General features: G+C 61.2%; 3 protein-coding genes across 5 annotated transcripts in view; 2 read left to right on the forward strand and 1 right to left on the reverse strand.

The window, feature by feature from the left end:
* Positions 1-3,745, forward strand: part of GARIN5B (golgi associated RAB2 interactor family member 5B) — a 6,373-nt gene extending 2,628 nt beyond the window's left edge. The window contains exons 10-12 of the mRNA XM_046682095.1: positions 7-1,019; positions 1,110-1,486; positions 3,670-3,745. Coding sequence (XP_046538051.1) covers positions 7-1,019; positions 1,110-1,486; positions 3,670-3,691 — 1,412 coding nt within the window. The 3' untranslated portion in view covers positions 3,692-3,745. The remainder of the gene's footprint in view (positions 1-6; positions 1,020-1,109; positions 1,487-3,669) is intronic.
* A 669-nt stretch (positions 3,746-4,414) lies between these two features.
* On the forward strand, positions 4,415-5,097 carry LOC124249670 (cytochrome c oxidase subunit 6B2). Its single transcript, XM_046680871.1, has 3 exons — positions 4,415-4,526; positions 4,840-4,940; positions 5,044-5,097. The coding sequence occupies exons 1-3, from the start codon at positions 4,415-4,417 to the stop codon at positions 5,095-5,097; spliced, it is 267 nt and encodes an 88-aa protein (XP_046536827.1).
* A 5,363-nt stretch (positions 5,098-10,460) lies between these two features.
* KMT5C (lysine methyltransferase 5C) lies at positions 10,461-17,178 on the reverse strand. 3 transcript variants are annotated; one of them, XM_046680346.1, is made up of 9 exons: positions 16,889-16,908; positions 16,118-16,359; positions 15,793-15,958; positions 15,295-15,404; positions 14,292-14,455; positions 14,176-14,195; positions 12,154-12,290; positions 11,870-12,054; positions 10,461-11,645 (listed from the first exon to the last, which is right to left on the reverse strand). In XM_046680346.1, exons 2-9 carry the CDS (start codon positions 16,357-16,359, stop codon positions 11,134-11,136), a joined length of 1,536 nt encoding a protein of 511 aa, XP_046536302.1. In that variant the 5' UTR covers positions 16,889-16,908; the 3' UTR covers positions 10,461-11,133. The 3 variants fall into 3 exon arrangements, with proteins under 3 accessions (XP_046536302.1, XP_046536303.1, XP_046536301.1); XM_046680347.1 differs by lacking the exon at positions 12,154-12,290 and having other exon boundaries at positions 16,889-17,178; XM_046680345.1 differs by having other exon boundaries at positions 11,870-12,290; positions 16,889-17,178.
* Between the last annotated feature and the right edge of the window lie 2,434 nt (positions 17,179-19,612).

Raw genomic sequence — 19,612 nt, forward strand, 5'->3', positions numbered from 1 at the left:
CTGCACCTGCTGCTCCCCAGAAAGCTCCAGTTGTACCTGCTGCTCCCCAGAAGGCCCCAGCTGCACCTGCTGCTCCTCACAAGGCACCAGCTGTACCTGCTGCTCCCCAGAAGGCTCCAGCTGCACCTGCTGCTCCCCAGAAGGCACCAGCCATACCCGCTCCATCTTGGAAGGCCCCTCCTTTATCAGCTATTCCCCAGAAGGCCCCAGTCATCCCTGCTCCATCTCGGAAGGCCCCACCTGCACTTTCTGTTCCCCTGAAGGCTGTGCCCCACGCTGTCCCAAATAGGAAATCTCTGTTCCAACCTACTCCATCGCAGAAGGCTCGGACCCCACCTACCCAATACCAGATGCCTTTGGACCCTGCCAATTTGGGTATGATGCCCATGGGAAGTGATGGAAGGGATGTGCTTGCGAAAGGCAAGCATGAAGGGAAGCCAGAACCAGTGGTGTTGGTGGGCACCCAGGAGACAAACGTGGTAGAGTTGAAGACCCAGAAGATATCCATGGAGCTGCCCTTCACCACCACCAAGAAGAAGTCGGAGGAGGTCCTGATCAGCAAAGCCCAGGAGATCACCCTGGATGGCTTGAAAGGCAAGGGCAAGTTGGAAGACAAGGTCCATAGGAAGAAGGAGGAGATATTCCTGGACATGCCAGGCCTCAAATCTAAGGAGGTGGGGCAACAGAAGAAGTGGGTCAAGACCAAGGAGGTGGCCATCGAGGGAGCCCCAGAGGAGCACAGCAGGCCTTTCCCAGTGGAGGGGCTCGCCCTTGCCAAGATGATGATCATGGCCAGCTCCAAGGAGGCTCCCTTGACACCAGCTGCTACTGTTGGTCTGCCCTCCTGGCTGCCGACCCCCCAGGTGTCTGCCATGTCAACGATGGACACAGCGGCCCTCAGCAACAGCCAGGTGTCTTTGCCAGAGGGGACACCGGTGGCAGTCAAGGAGCCACCCCAGTTGGGCCCCTGGGCAAAAAGGAGCACGCGTCTGTGGGTGGAGGAGAACACACGTCCTTGGGCAAAGGGGAGCACACCTCCAGGGGCAAAGCGGAGCGCGCCTCCAGGGACAAAGCAGAGCGCGAGGCCGTGGACGGAGGTGCAGGCAGAGGCGCAGGCACAGGAGCTGCCTCAGGACCCAAGGGGGCCCTCCAAAGTGCCCCCACGCTCCAAGCATGCCTCTTTCAGCCGGAAGTTGGACCCTGTCTCCCAGGCTCCCATCCCTCTACCCTCATCAAGGTGGGAGGACATACCCCAGTCGCCCATCTCACTGAGCCCCATCTCAAAGATGGAAGCCAGGGTGTCCCAACAGCCCAAGGGAGTATCTCAAGAGCCCGCAAGGATGCCGTACCAGTGCCCAGTGGCCAAGACTGCATTGTTCTCAGAGATTCTGTTGCCCACGCTCTTGGAACTTGAGAATATGAGGGACACGGCCACTAAGGTGGAGAAGATAAAGGAGGAACAGGAAGCCTTCAATCCTTCGCCCAGGTATTTGGGGTGACAGCTAATGTGTACAGTCAACTCTCTTATCTGCGAGGTAGGGAGGATCATTCCATCTTTTTTCACTTTTGTTCATGCACTCATTATATTGTGAGTGTCGACTATGTGCTGGGCATCGTTCTAGGCACTAGGGAGATAGCATGGAGCAATTTGGGGGGTACATGCTCCTGGAATCTGGGGAACATAATCCAGGGATTCGGGTCAACATCCCACAGTGCTCAAGACGGTCCCCCATGGTGAAGAATGATCCCACAGAAAATATCAGCAGGGCAGACCATTGGGAACACCAACAAATAAAAGCCAAGTTATTTGTATCGTATGTTAGTTAGAAGGTGACGGTTCTGTGGGAAAACAGCAGGGTAGGGGGATTCGGATTGGGAGTAGGAAGCCTCCAATATTGGATTCGGTGGTCCAGGAGGGCCTCAGTGAGCTGGTGTCATTTATGTAAAGACCTGAAAGAGAAGGAGGAAGCCACGTGGACATCTGGGGTAAATGTGTCCCCCGCAGAGGGAACAGCCACCTCAAAGGCCCTGAGGTAGGAGTGTGCATGATGTGCTGGATCAAGAGTGACCTCCTGGGGACCCTGGAGTGGGAAATGCAGTAAGAGGAGTCACAGGGGTGGCGGCCAGCACGTGGGACCTTGCAGGTCATTTTCAGGACTTTGGTTTTGATGCTGAGTGAGCTGGAGGGTCCTGAGCAGAACGGCTGGAACTGACATATGTTGGAAAGGGCTGTCTCTGGTTGAAGGATAGAGAAGGTAGCGGGGGCAGGGGAAAACGGAGTCCGGGAGATGAGGAGGAGGCCATTGAAACAGCCAGGCATGGTGGGATATGGTGGCCTGGACAAGAGGGCACTGACGGAGGTGTTGAGAAGCAGTGGGGTTCTGGAGATACTGTGATGACTGAACTAACAGATCAGCTCATGGATTGGGCATGTCGGTGTGGCATCAAGGGTGATGTGAGGTTTGGGGTCCTAGGCCCTGGGAAGATGCAGCAGCCATCGGGAGCAGTCAGGGGGGCTGTGAGTGGGGTAGGTGTCGGCAGGAAGATGAGGAATTCTGTTTGGACGTCTTGATTCTGAGATGTCTGGTGAAGATGCAGGGCAGGCAGCCAGCTACGTGAGTCTGTAGTGATCTGGGGAATCATCGGCATGTGGACAGTTACCACAAGCTGTGAGACTGGAGGAGGTCACCAGCGAACCAGTGTAGACAGAGACAAGAGTCCACGGTGTTTAGAAAAAGAGGAACCATAGGTAGAGAGAGAGAGGGCAGAACAGCGAGAGACGGGGGCATCCTGAATGCCAAGTGAAGAAGGCAGCCAAGCAAAGGAGCAGCTGTGTCAAATGCTGCAGTCACCTGAAGGAAGACAGGACTGAGACTGGACCTCTGCATGTCTCAGCACGGGCGTGATGCGCTGGGGACAAAGACCTGAGGCGTGCAGGCTGAAAGGAGCACAGAAGGCAGGGAGTCCCTGTGCTGTAATCCTTGACAACCTGATGCTCAGTGAAAGGAGCCAGACACAGAAGGACACATGGAGTATGATTCCGTTTGTATGAAATGTCCAGAATAGGCAAATCTGAAGAGACAGGAAGCAGACTGGTGCTTGCCAGGGGTTGGGGGGCATGGGGGAGTGGGGAGCGACTGCTTAATGGGTATGGAGTTTCCTTCGGGGATGATGAAAACTAGAACTAGATAGAGGTGGTGGTTGCACAACGTTATGAATGTACTTAGTGCCGCTGAATTGTATGCTTTTAATGGTTACAAGGGGAAATTTTGTGTGATGTGTATTTTCCCACTACATACACACACATCTATGTAAAGAGGAGAATGGGAGAGGAGTGAACCAGCTCTTTCCATGTAGTTTGCTGGAAGGGGAGGAGGGACATGCAGAGGTAACAGGTGTAGGAAGTGGGCACAAGAGAGGAGCTTAAGAGGAAAGATATGAGTTCGCTTGGATGTTGTTGGTGTGAAGCCTCCAGAACCAGGCTTGACAATAAGGAGGCAGGAGGGAGAGAAACCTAGGAGGGGCACCAGGGGGACTGGAGGAGGCAGGCGGGGCCCCGGATTCCAGGCCAGGTTTGCCGGCTCCTTCATTCAGCACGTTTGTGTTCCTGAGCGCTCACGACTCTCTCCCTGCCGGACCCCAAAGCCCTCTCTGGCTTTCTCTCTCCAGCACGCAGTTTTCAGCGCCTTGAACAGCGGGATGCGGGGGACTCAACCTCGGTCGCCAAAACGTCAGAGGAGCCCAGCGTGGCAGGTAGCCCCTGAGACCCCGCAGGCCCGCCTGAGACCTGGCACTGGAGTCCAGCAGCCCGGACGCCACTCTCGCTCTTTCCTCTGCCCCACAGGCCAGGTGCTGTGCGCCTCCGCCCTAAGAAGCAGGACCTGAGAAAGCCGGGCGGGGGGGATGCTCCCTCTCCGGTAGAGACTAGAGCTATCTATACATTTATATATTGGGGGGGCGGGGGGTCGCCCAGCTTCGCAGAGATTAAAAGCCTGAGTCTGAGACTCGCCAAAAGTCGCGTCTGGGTACGTGTGTGCACCGAACCCCGAGGAGGGGCGTCGAGCTGGAGGGGGAAGGCAGGAGGGTGGGGGTGGTCCACACCGACCCCGCCCCGCGACCCAGAGCGTGCCCTGCAGCGCCGCGCTCCCATTGGCTGGGGTTCCGGAGGCCCCAGCCAATCCGGACGGGGGTCGCGATCTTCGTGGGCTGCGACCCCCGAGACCGAGAAGCGAGGGGCGAGGCGCCCCCACTGCCGCCCCGGTGCCGCGCTGACGCCAGCCTGGTGCGGGCAGGACGGCTGGGAACGAGGCCGGGTTTGGGGTGGGGGTCAAGAACGGGGTGCGGGTCAGAGCGAGGGGCGCCCCCTCGGCCCACGGAGCCCCCTTCGTCCCCGCAGGAGTTGCCGCTTCCGTGGATGTGGGATATTGATTCCCAGAAGCCCCCCAAGGGGAGATGGTCAACGCCGCCCTTCGACCCGCGCTTCCCCAACCAGAACCAGACCCGCAACTGCTACCAGAACTTCCTGGGTGAGGCCTGGAGGGCCCGGTTAAGGGGAGCAGCGGGGAGACGAGGGGAGGTCGGAAGGGGCGCGCCCCACCTGAGGAGGGAGAAGGTCCTGGATCCGCCGTGGGGGCGGAGACCGTTGGGCCGGGAGGCGGAGCGGGCCATGGTCGAGAGGGGCGGGGCTACAAGGAGGGGCGTGGCTTTCTAAGGAGTAGGCGGGGCCGAGTCGTGGAGGGGCGGGGCCTTGTAGGGAGGGGGCGGGACCGACCGTGGAGGGGCGGGGCCTTATTTGGAGGGGCGGGGCTTGCGGCGCGACCCCGCCCACCCACCCCGCAGATTACCACCGCTGCGTCAAGAATATGAACCGCCGCGGGAAGAGCACGCAGCCCTGCGAGTATTACTTTCGTGTGTTCCACTCGCTGTGCCCCATGAGCTGGGTGAGTGGGCAGGAGGGGGCGCGGGCTGGCCGGGCCGGGCGAGGGTGGAGGGCGCAGCTGAGCCGAGCCGACCCCTCCTCCCTTTCTCCCGCCCCCTCTCCAGGTGCAGCGCTGGACCGAGCAGATCAAGGCGGGGACCTTCGCAGGCAAAATTTGACGGGCTGAACGCGGCTCTACCGAGGGCTCAGCCCCAGGGACACCCCTCTCCCCCCATCCTCTCGTCTTCCGGAGACCCGGCCCCGGCTACCCACCACCCAGTCCCTAAGCCTCAAATAAATCTGTTGTTGCTGTTGTTTCTTCTTAATGTCTTGCCAGTGAGGCGTGGGGACACGGGGAGGTCCTTCCTGCGTCTGTACCCGGTAGCTGCAACTAGTGGTTCTGATGATGCGGGAGGGGCGGGGGAGGACTGTACTCCATCAGGGCTGGGATGGAGGGAGGACAGATCTCTAGGGTCGGAGCAAGCCCCGCACTTCCTGTCCCTCCCCAGCCCCTCCAGCAGGCAGCAGCCACCAGCCCAGGGTCCCTTTTGGCTCTCCAGGTCCCAACACTTGCCCACCAGGATGGCTCTAGGATGCTCCTGCTGTCAACACCACACCTACTTATCACCTAAGTCCTCCCTCCTCCCTTTGGATCCTCTTCCCCTCCTGGACCACCTCCTCAGCCTCCTCCTGGGCTTCCTACCCAGTCCATCCCAAGTCCTGAGGGGTCTTTATCATAACACCCGGTGCTGACCCCATCTCTTTGTCCCCTTTCCTGGCTCTCCACCACTCTCTGTCACTCCCCTGCCCCTGACTCCATTCTCCTCCCAGTACGTCAGTCTCCATCCTGTGACCCCCTCCCAGTAGGGTCTTCTGCTCTCCTCGCCTCTGTGCCTCTGTGCTTTCGACAGGCACTCTGTCCACAGCCACAAGCAGCCTTCTCTTCCATTCTCTAACGAAACGGGGCCAGCCCCTCCCCAGACACGTCACTTCAGCTTCTCCGGCCAACCCCTTCCTGACTGTGAGCTCCTCCAGGATGCTCAGAGCTCCCACTGGAATTATTCTTTGCTCCTGCCTCTATCCGGGCGCTGGGCCTGCCCTCAGCCAGGCTCTGAGGCCACAATGCTGAGAGTCCTTCTGATTCCACACGCCCTTCGAAAAGTCACCTCTCCAGCCACGTCCACATCTCCCGGCCCCCCAGGCAGAGGAGTGACCTTGACAGAGTGCAGAGCCCCAGGGGGCTAGCCTGGTCCTGCCCCAGATGGGCATGAGACCTTGGCCTGAGGAGGAGTGCATTCCACTGTTTCTGCCTGAAGCTGTCGGTCTCCTGGGGCAGCCTAGATCCCCAAACTCTGCCGGAAATGGTCTCATGTGGCCCCATTCAACACCGGGGTTCAAAGGTGGCTATTACTAATCATGACAACTTGCTGGGTGACCCTGGACAAGCCTTTGACCTGCGTGCACCTCAGTTTCCTCAGCTATAAATTGAGATGGCGCAGAGTCCTGTTATCAGGAGAGGCTGGATGACGGGAGCTGCTGGGTGAGCTCAGGGGAGGACCAGCTCCCTCTTGCTCCACCCAGCCCCTCCATGCCGCCATCATCACCCCACCAGGGGCACACCCCAGATGTGCCATCTCCCGGGATGGCTGCACCCCGAAACCGTGCTCCCCGGCTCCCTCTCTCAGACCACAACCTGAGAGGCAGGGGGGTGAGTGAGGGCGCGGGGTGTTTCTTCACCCAGACAGACCTGGAAGGTGGTTCACGGGCCTCTCCGGAGCCTGGTCTATGCACAGGTGCTTCTGCTGCAGGAAGGAAGGAAAGTTGTGGTGGCATGTGGGCAAGGCCGCTCTCTGAGTCACAGAAGGGGGCTGACGGCTATCTCAGCACTTGGTGAGGTCAGCCAGGTAGCGTCCGAGCACAGGGCCCGATACCTGTGCTGCTGCAGCCAGCCCCTTGACCTCACCAGGGCGCCAGTGCCTGGCGTGCACCTCGCCCTGTTGGCCAGCAGTGCCTCTCAATCTTCTACCTTCTTTCCCTCTTGGGCCGCGATCCTTCCTGCCAACATCCCTTGACCACTTCCAGAACATTCTTACACTCCTGGCCTCCCTTGTGGCCACAACTGCCCTAGGGATGCCTGAGCCAGGGGCTGGGCCAGACCTGCCTCACCTCCAGCAGGCTGGACCAACACCACTGCAAACTCCCTGGCCCCAAAGTCTGGCTTCTTGGCCAGCTTGGCGTGCCAGTGTCCTGAAATTCTCACTGCCAGCCTCACTATCCCGCAGCAGCCTCCTAGGTCAGGAAACTAAGGCTACTCCACTTCTTCTCACCCCTCCCCCCAACCTGCATCCCTGCTCTCTTTACTTCTTCCCCTCCTTGTGCTCCTCCAGCCCCAGCCCCTCCACCTCAATGCGTCTCTTAGCCTCTTCCCCTTCCTCTGCAGCCCCTCCCTCAGAACCAGCTCCTTCCTCCCCGTCTACAGACAGGCTCAGGTGCTTCCAGGTGCTTTCCAGTCAGAATCACAAAACTGCTCCACTGCTCTTCGCCCTTTGCTCCATGAACCCTGGAGGCACTGCTCTCCCTCTCCTCCCCTCCCCCTCACCATCCCATGGAAGCCAGCTTGCTGTCCCTTGGTTCCCAGTGGGTGCAGCTCCAGCCTCCTCTCTCTGGCATCTGCCTCTTTCCCATCCTGAAGATCTCAGAGCCTAGCTGAGCTCTGAGAACGGGTTCGAGTCCTGGCCCTGCAGTTCACCAACCTTGCGGCCCCAAACTCCCTCAGCCCTCTGCACCGTGGTCCTTTCATCTAAAACACAGTGATAATACCTACACTTCACTGGGCTGTGGGGACAAGGATGCTGGGAATTACAAGCTGAACAGTATCCAGCCTGGCTGTTCTCAGGGTGTGTGGGGTCTCGGTCTCTATAAACAACTTGAGGAATTCAGAATCAGTGTAAGGGCCCAATTCTGGTGCCTAATACCGCACTGGACAGTGGGAGTGACCAACGGCCAGCTGCCCTCCTGGATCAACAGCCCCAGGATGACCGACCCTGTCAACAGGGACCCGGAACTCCTGGAAGCACCTGGTTGACTCTGTGCACAGTGTAAAGTGGTCAGAGAGTGCCCCAAGGGGAGAAATGGGGGCCAGGTTCTGGAGGGCAGCCCTGGCTCTGCTGCTGGCCTAGCCACCACAGAGGAACAGAGACGGCTGTGGGGAAGGTGCGGGAGCAGGGGCTCCCGAGGCTCAGGCCCCGACCCGTGGGCTATAATGATTTCCTCTTTCTTTCAGCTCCCTCCTTCCTTGGCCTCCCAGCCACCTTCCCTGTTTCCTTGCTCTGGCCCCACATGTATGGGGTTCTCAGGCCCTGCTGACCCTCAGACACACCCCTCTCCTTGAGCCACCAAGGTGAGCTCATATGCCAAGCCCCACCTGCTGGCCCCAGGTCCTGCCAGCTCACTGGACCCAACACCTTCTCCTTGTACTTCCCTATCGTCTTAGGGCTCCATCTACCCAGGAGTAGGCCCTACCCCTGCACCAGCCAGGTGACCTGGGGCAACCACACCTACCTCCTCCGGGGCTGTTGCTAACGGGGGAATCCTTGTAGCATTGTCACGCAGATTAACGCCAGGATGCACATGCAGTTGGTGCCTGCTGTAATTATTGTCCTGGAGGCCTTCCCTCCCTGTCATCCTGTCACTCTGGCCCAGTGGTCTCAACCGGGGGCTGGCTGTGGCCCCCGGGGGATATGTGGCAATGCCCAGAGACATTTTTGTCACAATCGAGGGGGTGCCCACAATCTGGTGGGCGGAGGCCGGGGAGGCTGCTCCTCTTCCCACAGTGCAGAACCGGCTGGCTCAGACGGGAGCGGGGCCGGGGGCAGGAGACCATACCCACCGGGTTCTAGTCTTTGTGTTTTGGGTTCCAGACACTTTTGAGAGTTGGATGAAGACCCTAAACCCTCTCCCTGCAGAACGTGCATGTGAACGCGCAGTTACTCCACTGAAAACAGGTTTTCAGGAGGCTCTTGGGCCTCCCAGGTCTATCCAGGCTAAGCATCCTCGCTCTGCTGTCATCTTTGTCTAGAAGCCCTGGTGACAGCAACCGACTCTCAGCTCATTTAGAGGGACGAGTTCTTTAGTGCACGCATGTCACCATCACTTCATTCTCCTCTCACAGCCCACTGACAGGGTTTTTTTTTCTTATTTTCTTATTTTTTTGTTTTTTCTTATTTTTAAAGATTAGCACCTAAGCTAACATCTGTTGCCAATCTTCTTTTTCTTTTCTTCTTGTCCCCAAAGCCCCCCAGTACATAGTTGTGTATTTTAGTTGTGGGTCCTTCTAGTTGTGGCATGTGGGATGCCTCCTCAGCGTGGCCTGATGAGCGGTGCCATGTCCGTGCCCAGGATCCGAACCAGTGAAACCCTGGGCCACCAAAGCGGAGTACACGAACTTAACCACTCGGCCACGGGGTCAGCCCCCTGCCCTCCTTATTTTTAACATTAGAGGAGACCAACAGGGTTCAGTAGGATTTGCAGGGCAGACAGACACATTTTCTCATTGCAGAAAGGAACGAAACAGGCTAAATGTGAACAAAACAAATTCTAAAGTAAAAAAACTTACCTGCTCTGAACGGTCCCCAAGCCCATTCCCAGGCTGGCTGTGGAAGTACCCGTTCCTGGGCCATCCCCTGAGCCCACTGGGTCTCCTGTTGCCGCTCCCTGCCTGTTCACTGCCTCTCCTCAGGGCCCCAGGTCCCTCCTGCACAGGGCCTCGCCAAGCCCCAGGGTAACCTTTTCCAAGGCCAGCCAACACGGAGGAGATAAACTGGGGCCTGCAGCCCTCACTGGAGCCTCAGAAGTTTGTGGCCTGACAGCATGAAATGGCCTGGAGGCCTCCATGAATGAGAAAAAATGTCCACGAGACGCTTGGCGAGGCACCTGGTACCAGGAAGCACTCACTGTTAGCGGTTAGCACAATGGGGGCTTGTGGGTTGAGGTGAGAATTAAGAGGCGATGGCAAAATCAAGACACTGAACTGGATCTGAAGAAATTAGAGAAGATTCATCATCCTGGTCTCACAGAGCCAGGCCAACTGACACGACACAGATGAGGATGACTTGCCAGACTGGTGCCAGAAAGCCAATGGTACCCGCCACAGCTTGGGCAGCCCCCATGCCTTCCAGGAGCCGTCCTGCCTACCTCTCCCCTCCTGGCTGAGCTGTAGGAGGGACGTCTGACTTCAGAGAAGGGCCATGGAGCCCTGTGTGACCTTGGGCAAGTCACTCTGCTTGCTGGACCTGTCATGTGAAAACCAGGGAGAATCCCCCGCCACACGACAGGACGGGTTGGAAAGCTTGGTGACGTGACTCTTGCCTCTGCACTCTGCCATCCTGTCTGTTGCCCCTTTACCTTCCCAAAGCTCTTAGGGCCCAAAGCCTGGGCCGCCTCCCCCGGGTCTGGTCTCCCCAGCAAGGTTGAGGGGCTCAGCCTCCTGACTGACATCCCCTCAAAACATAAATCAAACTGAAAAGCTCCCAAGGGTGCTGCTTATAACAAGGTTTTAATAAAATAAAATAAAAAGTTCAAGTGCTTCCAATCCCCCAACATACCCAGCTCTGGTGTGGGAAGGGGAGGGGCCCCCACACCCCAGTAGCACCAGGGATAGCACCATGAGAAAGATGAGGTCGCACCCGGCCTCCCTGAGACCCACAGGGGTGTCAGGAGGACACGCCCCCGGACACCCCCCACCGCGCCCCCACCTCAGACAGTTGCAGAGCTGACAGCAAATTCACTCCCCTTGTGGGGCAGTCTCTAGGGAATGCCACCCACCAGGTCCACCTCCTCCAAGGCCGGGGCTTCTGGGGAGATGCCATGGGATGGCCCCCACCCCTTATGGCTTTGCTCCCTGGGCAGGAGAAGGTGGGTGGGGAAGGGAACAGCTCCTTCAGTCCTGAGGCTGGGGCTGGGGTGGGAGGGCAGCAATGGCCAGGACTCCCTGCCAGGTGGGGGCGGCTCAGGGGTCAGCAGTCACCAAGGGTCAGGGGTCAGATCCCTGCAAGTGTCCAAACCAACCCTGCCCCCAGTTCAGAGCTGGGGTCACGAGTCAGCTCTCTCCTAGAGGTCCAACAACTCCTTCTGGAGGTGAGTCCCCAGGAGCTCGGGGCCAGGGGGACTAAGAGGAACCCCCACCTCTCCCAGCCCAGACGTCCCTGTCCAGCCCATCATGGCCTGTCACCATTGACATCCAGGTTGATGGAGCCGTGGCTGACCACCAGCCGCAGGCGCTTGGGTGGGGAGAAGGGAGCGAAGGCAAGGGCTTGCTTGGGGATGGGGCCGGGGCCGGGGCTGGGGCCTGGGGTCCTGACAGGGGCGGGGACAGTAGTGGCAGGTGGGGCCGGGGCCATGCGGCTCAGGTCCACGCGCGCCACATAAGGCAGCCCGTAGCGCCGGGCCCAGTGCCAGTCCTGCTGGGGGGCCCAACGGGCACGGGGGACTTGGCCCAGGGCCACCAGGGCTTCCGCCCGGAGGCAACAACGGGGGCCGCAGCCTCCCCACCGGTGCAGGGAGACACGGGCAGCGCGGAGAACAGGGGGTGCCAGGGCCCGCCGGGGATGGGGGCGTCGGCGCCTCCGGGGGCGCACTCGGAGCTGTGGCTGAGGCAGCCACTGGAGCCAGAGGGGCACGGCATCCGGGCGGGAGCCGCAGGGCTGGGGGCGCAGGGGCTGACAGGCGGCTGTGGAGGAGCAAGGGGATGGCGTCAGCAGGGCCTCTGGAAAGGGGGACAGCTCGTCCTTAGGCCTTCCCTGCCCTCTTTAGTGGGGGACCGATGAAGAGAGCGGTGGTCAAGAAGGAGGCCCCGTGAGGGGGTTCGAGGGTGGGAGCACAGAGAAGGAGATGGGGATGGGGGAGCAGCTGACGGAGACAGCTGACAGGATGGGGTCCCCGCCCTGTGCTCACCGCAGAAGGGGTCCCGGCGCAGCGGAGACAGGTGGGCGCAGGCGCGTGGGCCCAGTAGGCCCTGCCGGCCACTGCTGTCCAGGCCTTGCTGCAGCCGCCGCTTGGTCTCCCGGAGCTCGTACTTGTCCAGGGGTCGCGGAGGCACAGGCTCCCGGGGCCGCAGTCGGAAAGCTCCTTCGCCTTTCCTGGGGGTGGGAGGGAGACAGGAGGAACGAAGGAATTGGGCAAAGGAGGCATTTCCGGTTCCGGGACCCCAGACCCCTCCTCCCTCTCCCACCCCACACCTCTCGCAGGTGTAGCATTCACAGTGCTCATTCTTTTCACCAAAGAAGCCGTCACCGTAGAAGCAGGTCACCTCGTCCCCTGGCTCGATGTCCCGGAGCACCTTCACGCAGGCTGCATTCCCATCTGCGGGCACAAACTGGAGTCTGGGCAGCTCAGCGCCCTATCCTGGGGGCTGCATGGCTCCACCCCACCTAGCTGGGCATCCCCGGGAAGCGCCATTTGGAGGCAGCCTCCTGCTCTCTGCACAGCACGCACCCCGTGACACCTGCCCACTGGCTGGCTCCCACCCCTCCCCGCAGGACGATGACCTAACCCGACCTTGGCAGGGCGCAGTGACCGCTCCCTCCTGCACTCTAGCTCTGGCTTTTGCAGCCAAGTTCCACCCCCTCTGACACACCCTAATTAGCCCACCCCTCACTCCCTCTACCCTTGGGCCACCTCCCCTGCTTGGAGGCCCCTGTCCACTCAGCAGTCCCAGCCCAGGATCACGGCCCCACGGGCCCCTCACACCTGCCTGCTCCTGCTGCCGCATCTGTCTGTGAACCCCACCCAGCTGGCTGCCCACTCTAGCCTGAGAGACCCTTGGGAGTGGCCCTCACTGCCTGGCCCCCAGACCCCAGGCCAACTAGCCAGCACCTCTCTAGTACGCAGCATCTTGCATCTTTGTCCTCTCCGTCCCCAAGACCCTTTTGGGAGCCAGTGCCTCTTCACCTCTCACTCATTAGCCGTCAGGTTTCACACCAGCCTCTTTGCGGCCGCCCTGCCTCCTGTCCTGCCCCTTCCTGCCAGCCTCCTGCGCCCCAGCTAACAGGGCCATCTAAAACCCCAGTCCCTGTCATTCACCTGGCGGGACCTTCCGTGGGGCAGACGCGAGCTCCCTCACGGCACCCGAGGCGGAGTCACAGGAGGCGGGAGTCCCGGTGCCTGTCCCGCCTCCTGGCCCTCCAGCCCCTCCAGCGCCACGTGCCCTGTCTGGAATGTCCTCCCATGCCCCTGTTTTCCTACAACACCTAGGAAAATCCTACTCCTCCTTCCACCCCTGGTTCTGGCGTCAGGCCTACGCGGCCTCCCAGTGCTGCACCGCCAGACGACTGGCTCCGGTGCCCTGAGACGGCTGACACCCGCCCGGTCACAGCCTCTCCCGGAGCCCTGCCTGGCTTCTGTCCCACCCAGTGTCTGCGTGCCGGGCCAGAACAGGGCCGCACCTGATCCCCCCGAAACCCACATAAGGGCTCTGCAGAGTCACAGAAACGCCGGTGGCACTGCGTACCTCATCTTCACAACCGCACAGGAGGCAAGTTCTCACCACCTCCTGAGACGAGAAACCAGGGCTGGGGGTGTGGACCCAAACCCAGCACTGACTCCAGGGTCTGAGCTCTGGACCCCCTTGTCACGCCTCAGGGCTCCCACAGAGAGCACCCAAGGCCTTTCCGGGGCTACCTCCCGTCCATTCCTCAGCTCTCACGCGCTCCATGCTCCACCACACAGAACCAGCGGTGCACCTGCCGGCTCCTCCTCCACCTCGCTCCCTCTGCCTGGAAGCCCCGGCCCCCAGAGCCTCCTATCTGGTCCCCGCCCTCCAGGGCTCTCTCTGGCCGACCCCAGGTGGCATTAAAGGCAGGCTCCTGTCACTCAGCTCCTCTGCCTCCTGCTATCCCAGCTGTGAGGCCAGGGACCCTTTCTGTCTCCCCATCACCACTCCCCACTTGAACTGGCCGAGCCCCCAGCTCAAGTTCAGAGACGCAAGAACACCGCCACCAGGTGGCCACCCGGGTTCCAGTGTGACTCAAGCCAAAGCCCCTTCCTCCACACCCACCCCCCCCCCCCCCGACCCTGCCCCCTATGGCTGCAGGCAAAAACACCCAAAACACCCTCTTCAGCGAAGGGGCAGCCAGGGTGAGAAAGTGCTTTGTCAGGTGTGGAGCCGCGGGACAGTTTCAGGCCATTCACTGACCAGAAGGCCCCTCCCCCGGGGCACCTCATCTCCCATGTGCCCACCCCCAGGGGTCCCCAGGTCTCACCTTGCAGTTGGGTTTGCAGTCTGGAGCCGGCCAGGGCAGGAAAGAGAAGAGACTGGGTGAGTGGGGGGAGAGGGCGGGGCTCCCCTCCCACAGCCCCATCCTGCCGCAGCCCCCACCGTGGTTGATGAAGGCGGCAGGGCCAAGCCACAGCTGGGCGCTGCGCTTGCGGGTCGAGTACATGATGCTGAAGTCGTTCTCGCCGGCCCTCAGCAGCCCCTCGTCGGCCTCCCGCAGCTCCGCGATGCAGCCCACCAGCAGCTCCAGCTTCTCATTCTTCTTCCTGCCAAGGGGTCAGGCCGAGGGTCTGTAAGCAGCACCTTTCCAACCACCTGAGCTGGGGATGGGGCCTCTGGTCCCAGAGGTACCTGGGCCTTCTGTGGGCCAGCACCCACCACCGCAGTCCACCTCCGAAGTCTCTCTCAAGTCCACCCACCAGTGCCTCGACACCTGGCCAGCGGGCTTCCCTGCTCCAGCGCACAGAAGCAAGCCCTCAGCTCCTCCAGCCCCAACTCCCCCCTGCCCAGGCCTCCTGCAGCCCCATCCTTGCCCCCTCGCCTCACCAGACCCTCCAGCTCATCCTTCAGATCCTAACTGAGGCCTGGCTCCCGAGAACACTCAAAATCCCCTAGCCAGTTCCTCAAGTGCTGAGCCACTGTCGTCAGCGCCTGTGTGTTCACCTGGCTACCACCTGCCTTCCCGCTACACCGAGGGGCTGGCAGGTCCATCTCGTTCACTGTCCTGTCCCGTACCCAGCAGTGCCTGCTCACTGCAGGGGTCAGGTCGGGATGAAGACAAGACTGCAGGGTCAGGGGCACAGGGTCAGTCCTTCCCGGCAGCCCTGGGAACCCTATGGTCACATGGGGGCCTCATCCCCTAGCAGGGCTGCAGTGGGCGAGGGGGGTCTTTGGGGACAGGCCTGGACTCCTTCCTCTCTGCAGGAAACCTCTTGAACATTGGCATCTTCACAGCCTGGACGACACCAGAGGTTTCTCCCCTGTCCCCTCAGTGACCCCGCCCATCTCCTCCAGAAGAGATGGGGGTCTCCTCTCCCAGCAGCCCCTGGCGAGGGGGGCCTCACACCAGGCATGGGGCCCTGGGCTGCGAGTTCCGCCCTCTTACCAAGCTCGGGTAGACACGATCTTGGCTCCATTTTTCTCCATGGAATAGCGGGTACAGGGCAGGATGGTAAAGCCGCTTTCAGGCAGGAAGGCGCGGAGGTAGCGATAGATCTGGGGGAGGTGAGGGGTGGGCGGGGTGAGGAGGTGGGGTGGGGTCGTCCTCCGCCCTTTCTCTCCTGGGTTCTAGTCCTGCTCTGCCACTGACTCGCTGTGTGGTTTCAGGGAACTCACTTCCCCTCTGGGGCCTCAGCCTCCTCATCTGTCAAATGAAGAGGTTGGACTCCATCTCAGAGGGCCCCCCAACTCTCCTCTCCCAGGATTCTCTGAGCCTCGCCTCGGATGGTCCCAACAGCTAGGAAGTCAGGGAGTCCCAGGGTGCTGCGCTGAGGGGCACGGAGCCCAGGGCTCCAGAGTCTCCCCGACAGGGCAGAGGACCCGGGACAGGCCGAGGCAACGGGAGAACACGCGGGCGAGGGCGGGGAAGGAAGGGTGCCCTCACGTGGGTCTTGAGGGCAGCCTCCTGCCGTGGGCCCCGGCTCTGGAAGTAGTGGGCCATCCAGCCTCCCAGCGTCAGGGCCTGGTACGCAGCCTCCAGGTCCCGCTGCCTCAGGAAGGCCTCCAGCGCTGAGCGCAGGTGGTGCTGTCGCCGCAGGGGGGGCACGGGGCTGGGGGAGAGGGCACGCCTGGGTCCCAGGGCCTTGGCCTATTCCCTCTGGGTGCTCCCGGGCCCCTCCCCCACCCCACTCGGAGCTGAGGAGAGGATGGGGCTGAGGGGCGGCGGTGGGAGAGAAGGGATCCCCGGCCCTCCTCACAGGCCGCCTCACCTGACATTCATCTTATGGGTGCGGAAGCCGAGGTAGGGGTCCAGGACCAGGCTGGTGGCCAGGTCGTCGTTCTCACACAGTTCTCTGGCTGTCACTCTGTCGGGCCCCATGCTGCCCCACGGACCATGCTGCCTCTGGCCCAGAGTGGCAGGTGCAAAGCAGGGGCGGAACCCTGGGCAGGTCCTTGCTCTGGGCCACTTATAAGACGAGCGGGACTTTGGCGTGCCCTTCTGTCTCCTCATCTATACATCGGGGAGAACAGCAACACTGACTTCATGGACTCTCAGTGAAGGTGAAACGAAACAAGTACTTCTGACGGGGGGGGGGGGGGGGGGCCAAAGAAATCCAGTCACCATCACTAGTATGTCCCTCTCCTCAAACCACCCACCCACAGGACCCCCTCACACCCCTACACTACACACATGCACGCACACGCGTGCACGCACACACACGCACACATGCATCCCCACTGGCCCCGGGAAGGCTGATTAACCGGCAGTCTGGGATAACCCTAAAGGCTCAGCCCTGCAGGAGGTGGGAGGCAGGGGGACCCAGCCCCACCTCTGGGCCTCGTCTAGGGAAAAGCGAAGGCTTCCCGCCGCGCCGGGACTGACTGTTCCTCCGCCCACCCACAGTCTCCCGGGCCTCGGCCTCCACCTCCCCTCCACCTCCCCCGCAGCAGCCGTCGGGAGTCCCGGAGGCTCTGGGTGAAGCCCCAGGCAGCCTGGAGGCGGGGGGAGGGTAGGGAGAGCGGAGGAGGGTTTCCAGCACCTGCTCCCTCTCCAAGGACTCCGGGCGGGCGAGAGGGGGCTTGAGGACAAAGCGGGCGACGGGGGAGAGAAAAAGAACGGAATGGAGAGGCAGGACAGGTCCATGAAAAGAGGAGAGAGGAGGGGATTGGCAAAACGCAACAGAACAGGATCCCTAACGCTGAGAGCGGAGGGCCTGCGGTGCCTCAGGGAGAGTCGATGGGGGACGGCAAGGAAGGGGGAGCTGAAAACAGGTCAGCAGCTGAAGCCGCTGAGAAAGGGGGTCTAGAAAAGATAGGAAGGCTGGGGACAAATAAAGAGCGGGCACTGCGGGAGGGCACTGGGACAGAGCGGAAGCTGCAGAGGGGCATAGGGGTAAAAACACAACACAGAGACCGCACAGAGGGACCTGGGGCAGGGAGAAGGGCCGGGGAGCTGACGGGGGAGACACAGAGGGCTGCGGGAAGGCTTGGGGATCCGAGAGGGAGCCCAGGCAGGCTGCATGGAGACCTGGGGTCCACAGAGGGTCCTGAGAAGGTAGAGGGGGGCCTAGGGATCCAAAACAGGGCTTGGAGAAGCAGAGAGGGCAAAAGTCCAGGGGATCCAGGGAGGAGCCCAGGGAGGAAGGCCCGAGGAGAGAGCCTGGGGTCCAGGGAGGGACTGGGTGGCAGTGAGGGTCCAGGGAGGGCAGTGGGGGCAGCAGACAGGGGCCTGGGCGGGCAGTGAGGGTGCAGGGGAAGGGTCTGGGTCCAGGGAGGGCAGTGGGGGAAGCAGACAGGGGCCTGGGCGGGCAGTGAGGGTCCCGGGAGGGGACTGGGAGAAGCAGGGGCCTGGGTGGGCAGTGAGGGTGCAGGGGACGGGTCTGGGGAGCAGTAGGGGAAGCAGACAGGGGCTTGGGTGGGCATTGAGGGTGCAGGGGAAGGGCCTGCGGTCCGGAGGGAAGTGGGGGGAACGGACAGGGGCCTGGGCGGGCTGTGAGGTCCAGGGAGGGCAGTGGAGAGTCAGAGGGCGAGCTGAGCAAGGCCGGGGAGCGGGGAGGGGCCCGGGTGAAGAAGCGCAGGGAAGGGACAGGGCGCCGAGAGAGCCTGAGGCTCGCGAAGGGCCGGGAGACGTGGGCGCCTGGACACGAGGAGGGGCCGGGCGGGGGGCAGTAGGGGCTGGGGCGACCGGGAGCCAACGCGGCGCGGGGCGGGGGACGAGAGGGGGCTCAGAGTTCGGGCCCCGCGCCGCCCCTCACCCGCTTCTCCTCCTCCTCCACCTCCTCCTCAGGCGCCCGCGCCGCCGCCGCCACCACCTCCCACTGCCTCCTCCGGCTCTCGTCAGACACCGTCGCCGCCCCTCCCGTCTGCCCTGCCGGGCCAGCCCCGCCACGGCCACCCCGGCCTCCCATTGGCCAAGGCCGCCGCCACTCCTCAGTTGCTCTGGAGCTCGCGCCACTCCTATTGGCCGAGCTCCACTCTGCCCCTCCCCGTCCACCCCCCGTCTGTGCCCCCACAAAACCCCGCCACGCCCGCGCTGCCGTCATGTGCCGCCAACTGCTGCCAATGGCTCCCAGCGCTGTCATTCCTCCGCTGCCATGGAGACGTAGCCCCGCCCACGGTCCGAAGTCAACGCCCTCATTGGCCAAAAGCGCTGTCGCTCCGGGCGAACCTCGAGTTTGGTTCAGGTTATTCAGGTCCAAGGGGAAAGAGGGCGGGCTCCACCGGCTCCAGAGCCCGTATGTGATTGGCTGGCCTTGGAATGGCTCATTCTTCCATTGGCTAAGGTGTGCGCCGGTCACCATAGAGTCGCAACCTCTCTACTCTCTTTCTGGTGAAATCTTCAGGTGACCGAGGGAGAAAGCAGGAACGGGCGGGAGGGGGTGCTTGCGCGTGCACCTTCGCCGCCCCCTGCCCTGCAAGGCCTGGAGTTGCCAAGGCGACAAACTTTATCAACAACCCTCCCCTGATACAAAGGGCTCTCTCCCTCCCACCTAGACCTTCTCTTCCACTGAGTACCTCGTTTAATTTTGGGAGTACCTACAAAAACACTGTGGGCGAACGGGTTGGAAAGAGGGAGACTGAGAAGTGGGGGCTTTGGAGAAAGCCCTGACTTATGGGGCGCTCCCATGGGGCACCCCCAATTAGGATCATCCCCCTAATCCTACAGGCAAACATAATTAGCAATTCATCATCATTACGCCCAGAATAATAAGCCCTGCACTTGGAGCAGGCTGTCTTTGTTCTGCTGACTATATATCCTGTGCGCTTGGAACAATGTGTGGCCCGGAGTAGGTGCATCGTTAATATATTCTAAATGAATGAATGAATGTATGAAGCTGACGGTTTCTGCCTCGCTCTATGACATTGGGGAAGTGGCTTGCCGTCTCTGGGCCTCAGACTGCATTTAAAAAACAAGAACCACGCTTGTCTGTCTCTGAGGGGTCCTGCTTAACACCCTCCTGGGTGTCCTCCATCCATACTTCCAGCCTCCCACCATCTGTTCATACTGTTCCTTCCCCAACTGGGGCTACCTCCAGCTCTGAGACACCCTCGAACCCAGCCCCCCCCCCCCCCCCCCCCCCCCCCATTCCTTAATAAGAATGGCCACAGCTCCAAAGGAGAGAAAAAGCCTCACTCAGAGAAGGGAAGTCAGCAAGTAAAAAGGACTCCATAAAAAGCTTAGCTCTCTGAAAAGTCCTATCAGTATGTCTGAACCTTAAAAGTACAGCCCTTCTACTTGCGGGTGTACACCCTAGAGAAACTCT

The sequence above is a fragment of the Equus quagga genome, chromosome 13, assembly GCF_021613505.1.
Source record: "Equus quagga isolate Etosha38 chromosome 13, UCLA_HA_Equagga_1.0, whole genome shotgun sequence".
In the NCBI taxonomy this organism is placed as follows: domain Eukaryota; kingdom Metazoa; phylum Chordata; class Mammalia; order Perissodactyla; family Equidae; genus Equus; species Equus quagga.

Bases quoted from the DNA above. Each gene is read 5' to 3' on its own strand.
- KMT5C (XM_046680345.1), bottom strand. From the start codon at position 16,359: ATGAGGAGACAGAAGGGCACGCCAAAGTCCCGCTCGTCTTATAAGTGG. The intron at 14,456-15,294 runs GTAAGAGGGCGG...ACCCCTTGGCAG, and splicing joins ATCGTGTCTACCCGAGCTTG to GAAGAAGAATGAGAAGCTGG. The intron at 11,646-11,869 runs GTGAGCACAGGG...GCTCCTCCACAG, and splicing joins GCGCCGGGACCCCTTCTGCG to CCGCCTGTCAGCCCCTGCGC.
- LOC124249670 (XM_046680871.1), top strand. From the start codon at position 4,415: ATGTGGGATATTGATTCCCAGAAGCCCCCCAAGGGGAGATGGTCAACG. The intron at 4,527-4,839 runs GTGAGGCCTGGA...CCCACCCCGCAG, and splicing joins CTGCTACCAGAACTTCCTGG to ATTACCACCGCTGCGTCAAG. The intron at 4,941-5,043 runs GTGAGTGGGCAG...CCCCCTCTCCAG, and splicing joins CGCTGTGCCCCATGAGCTGG to GTGCAGCGCTGGACCGAGCA.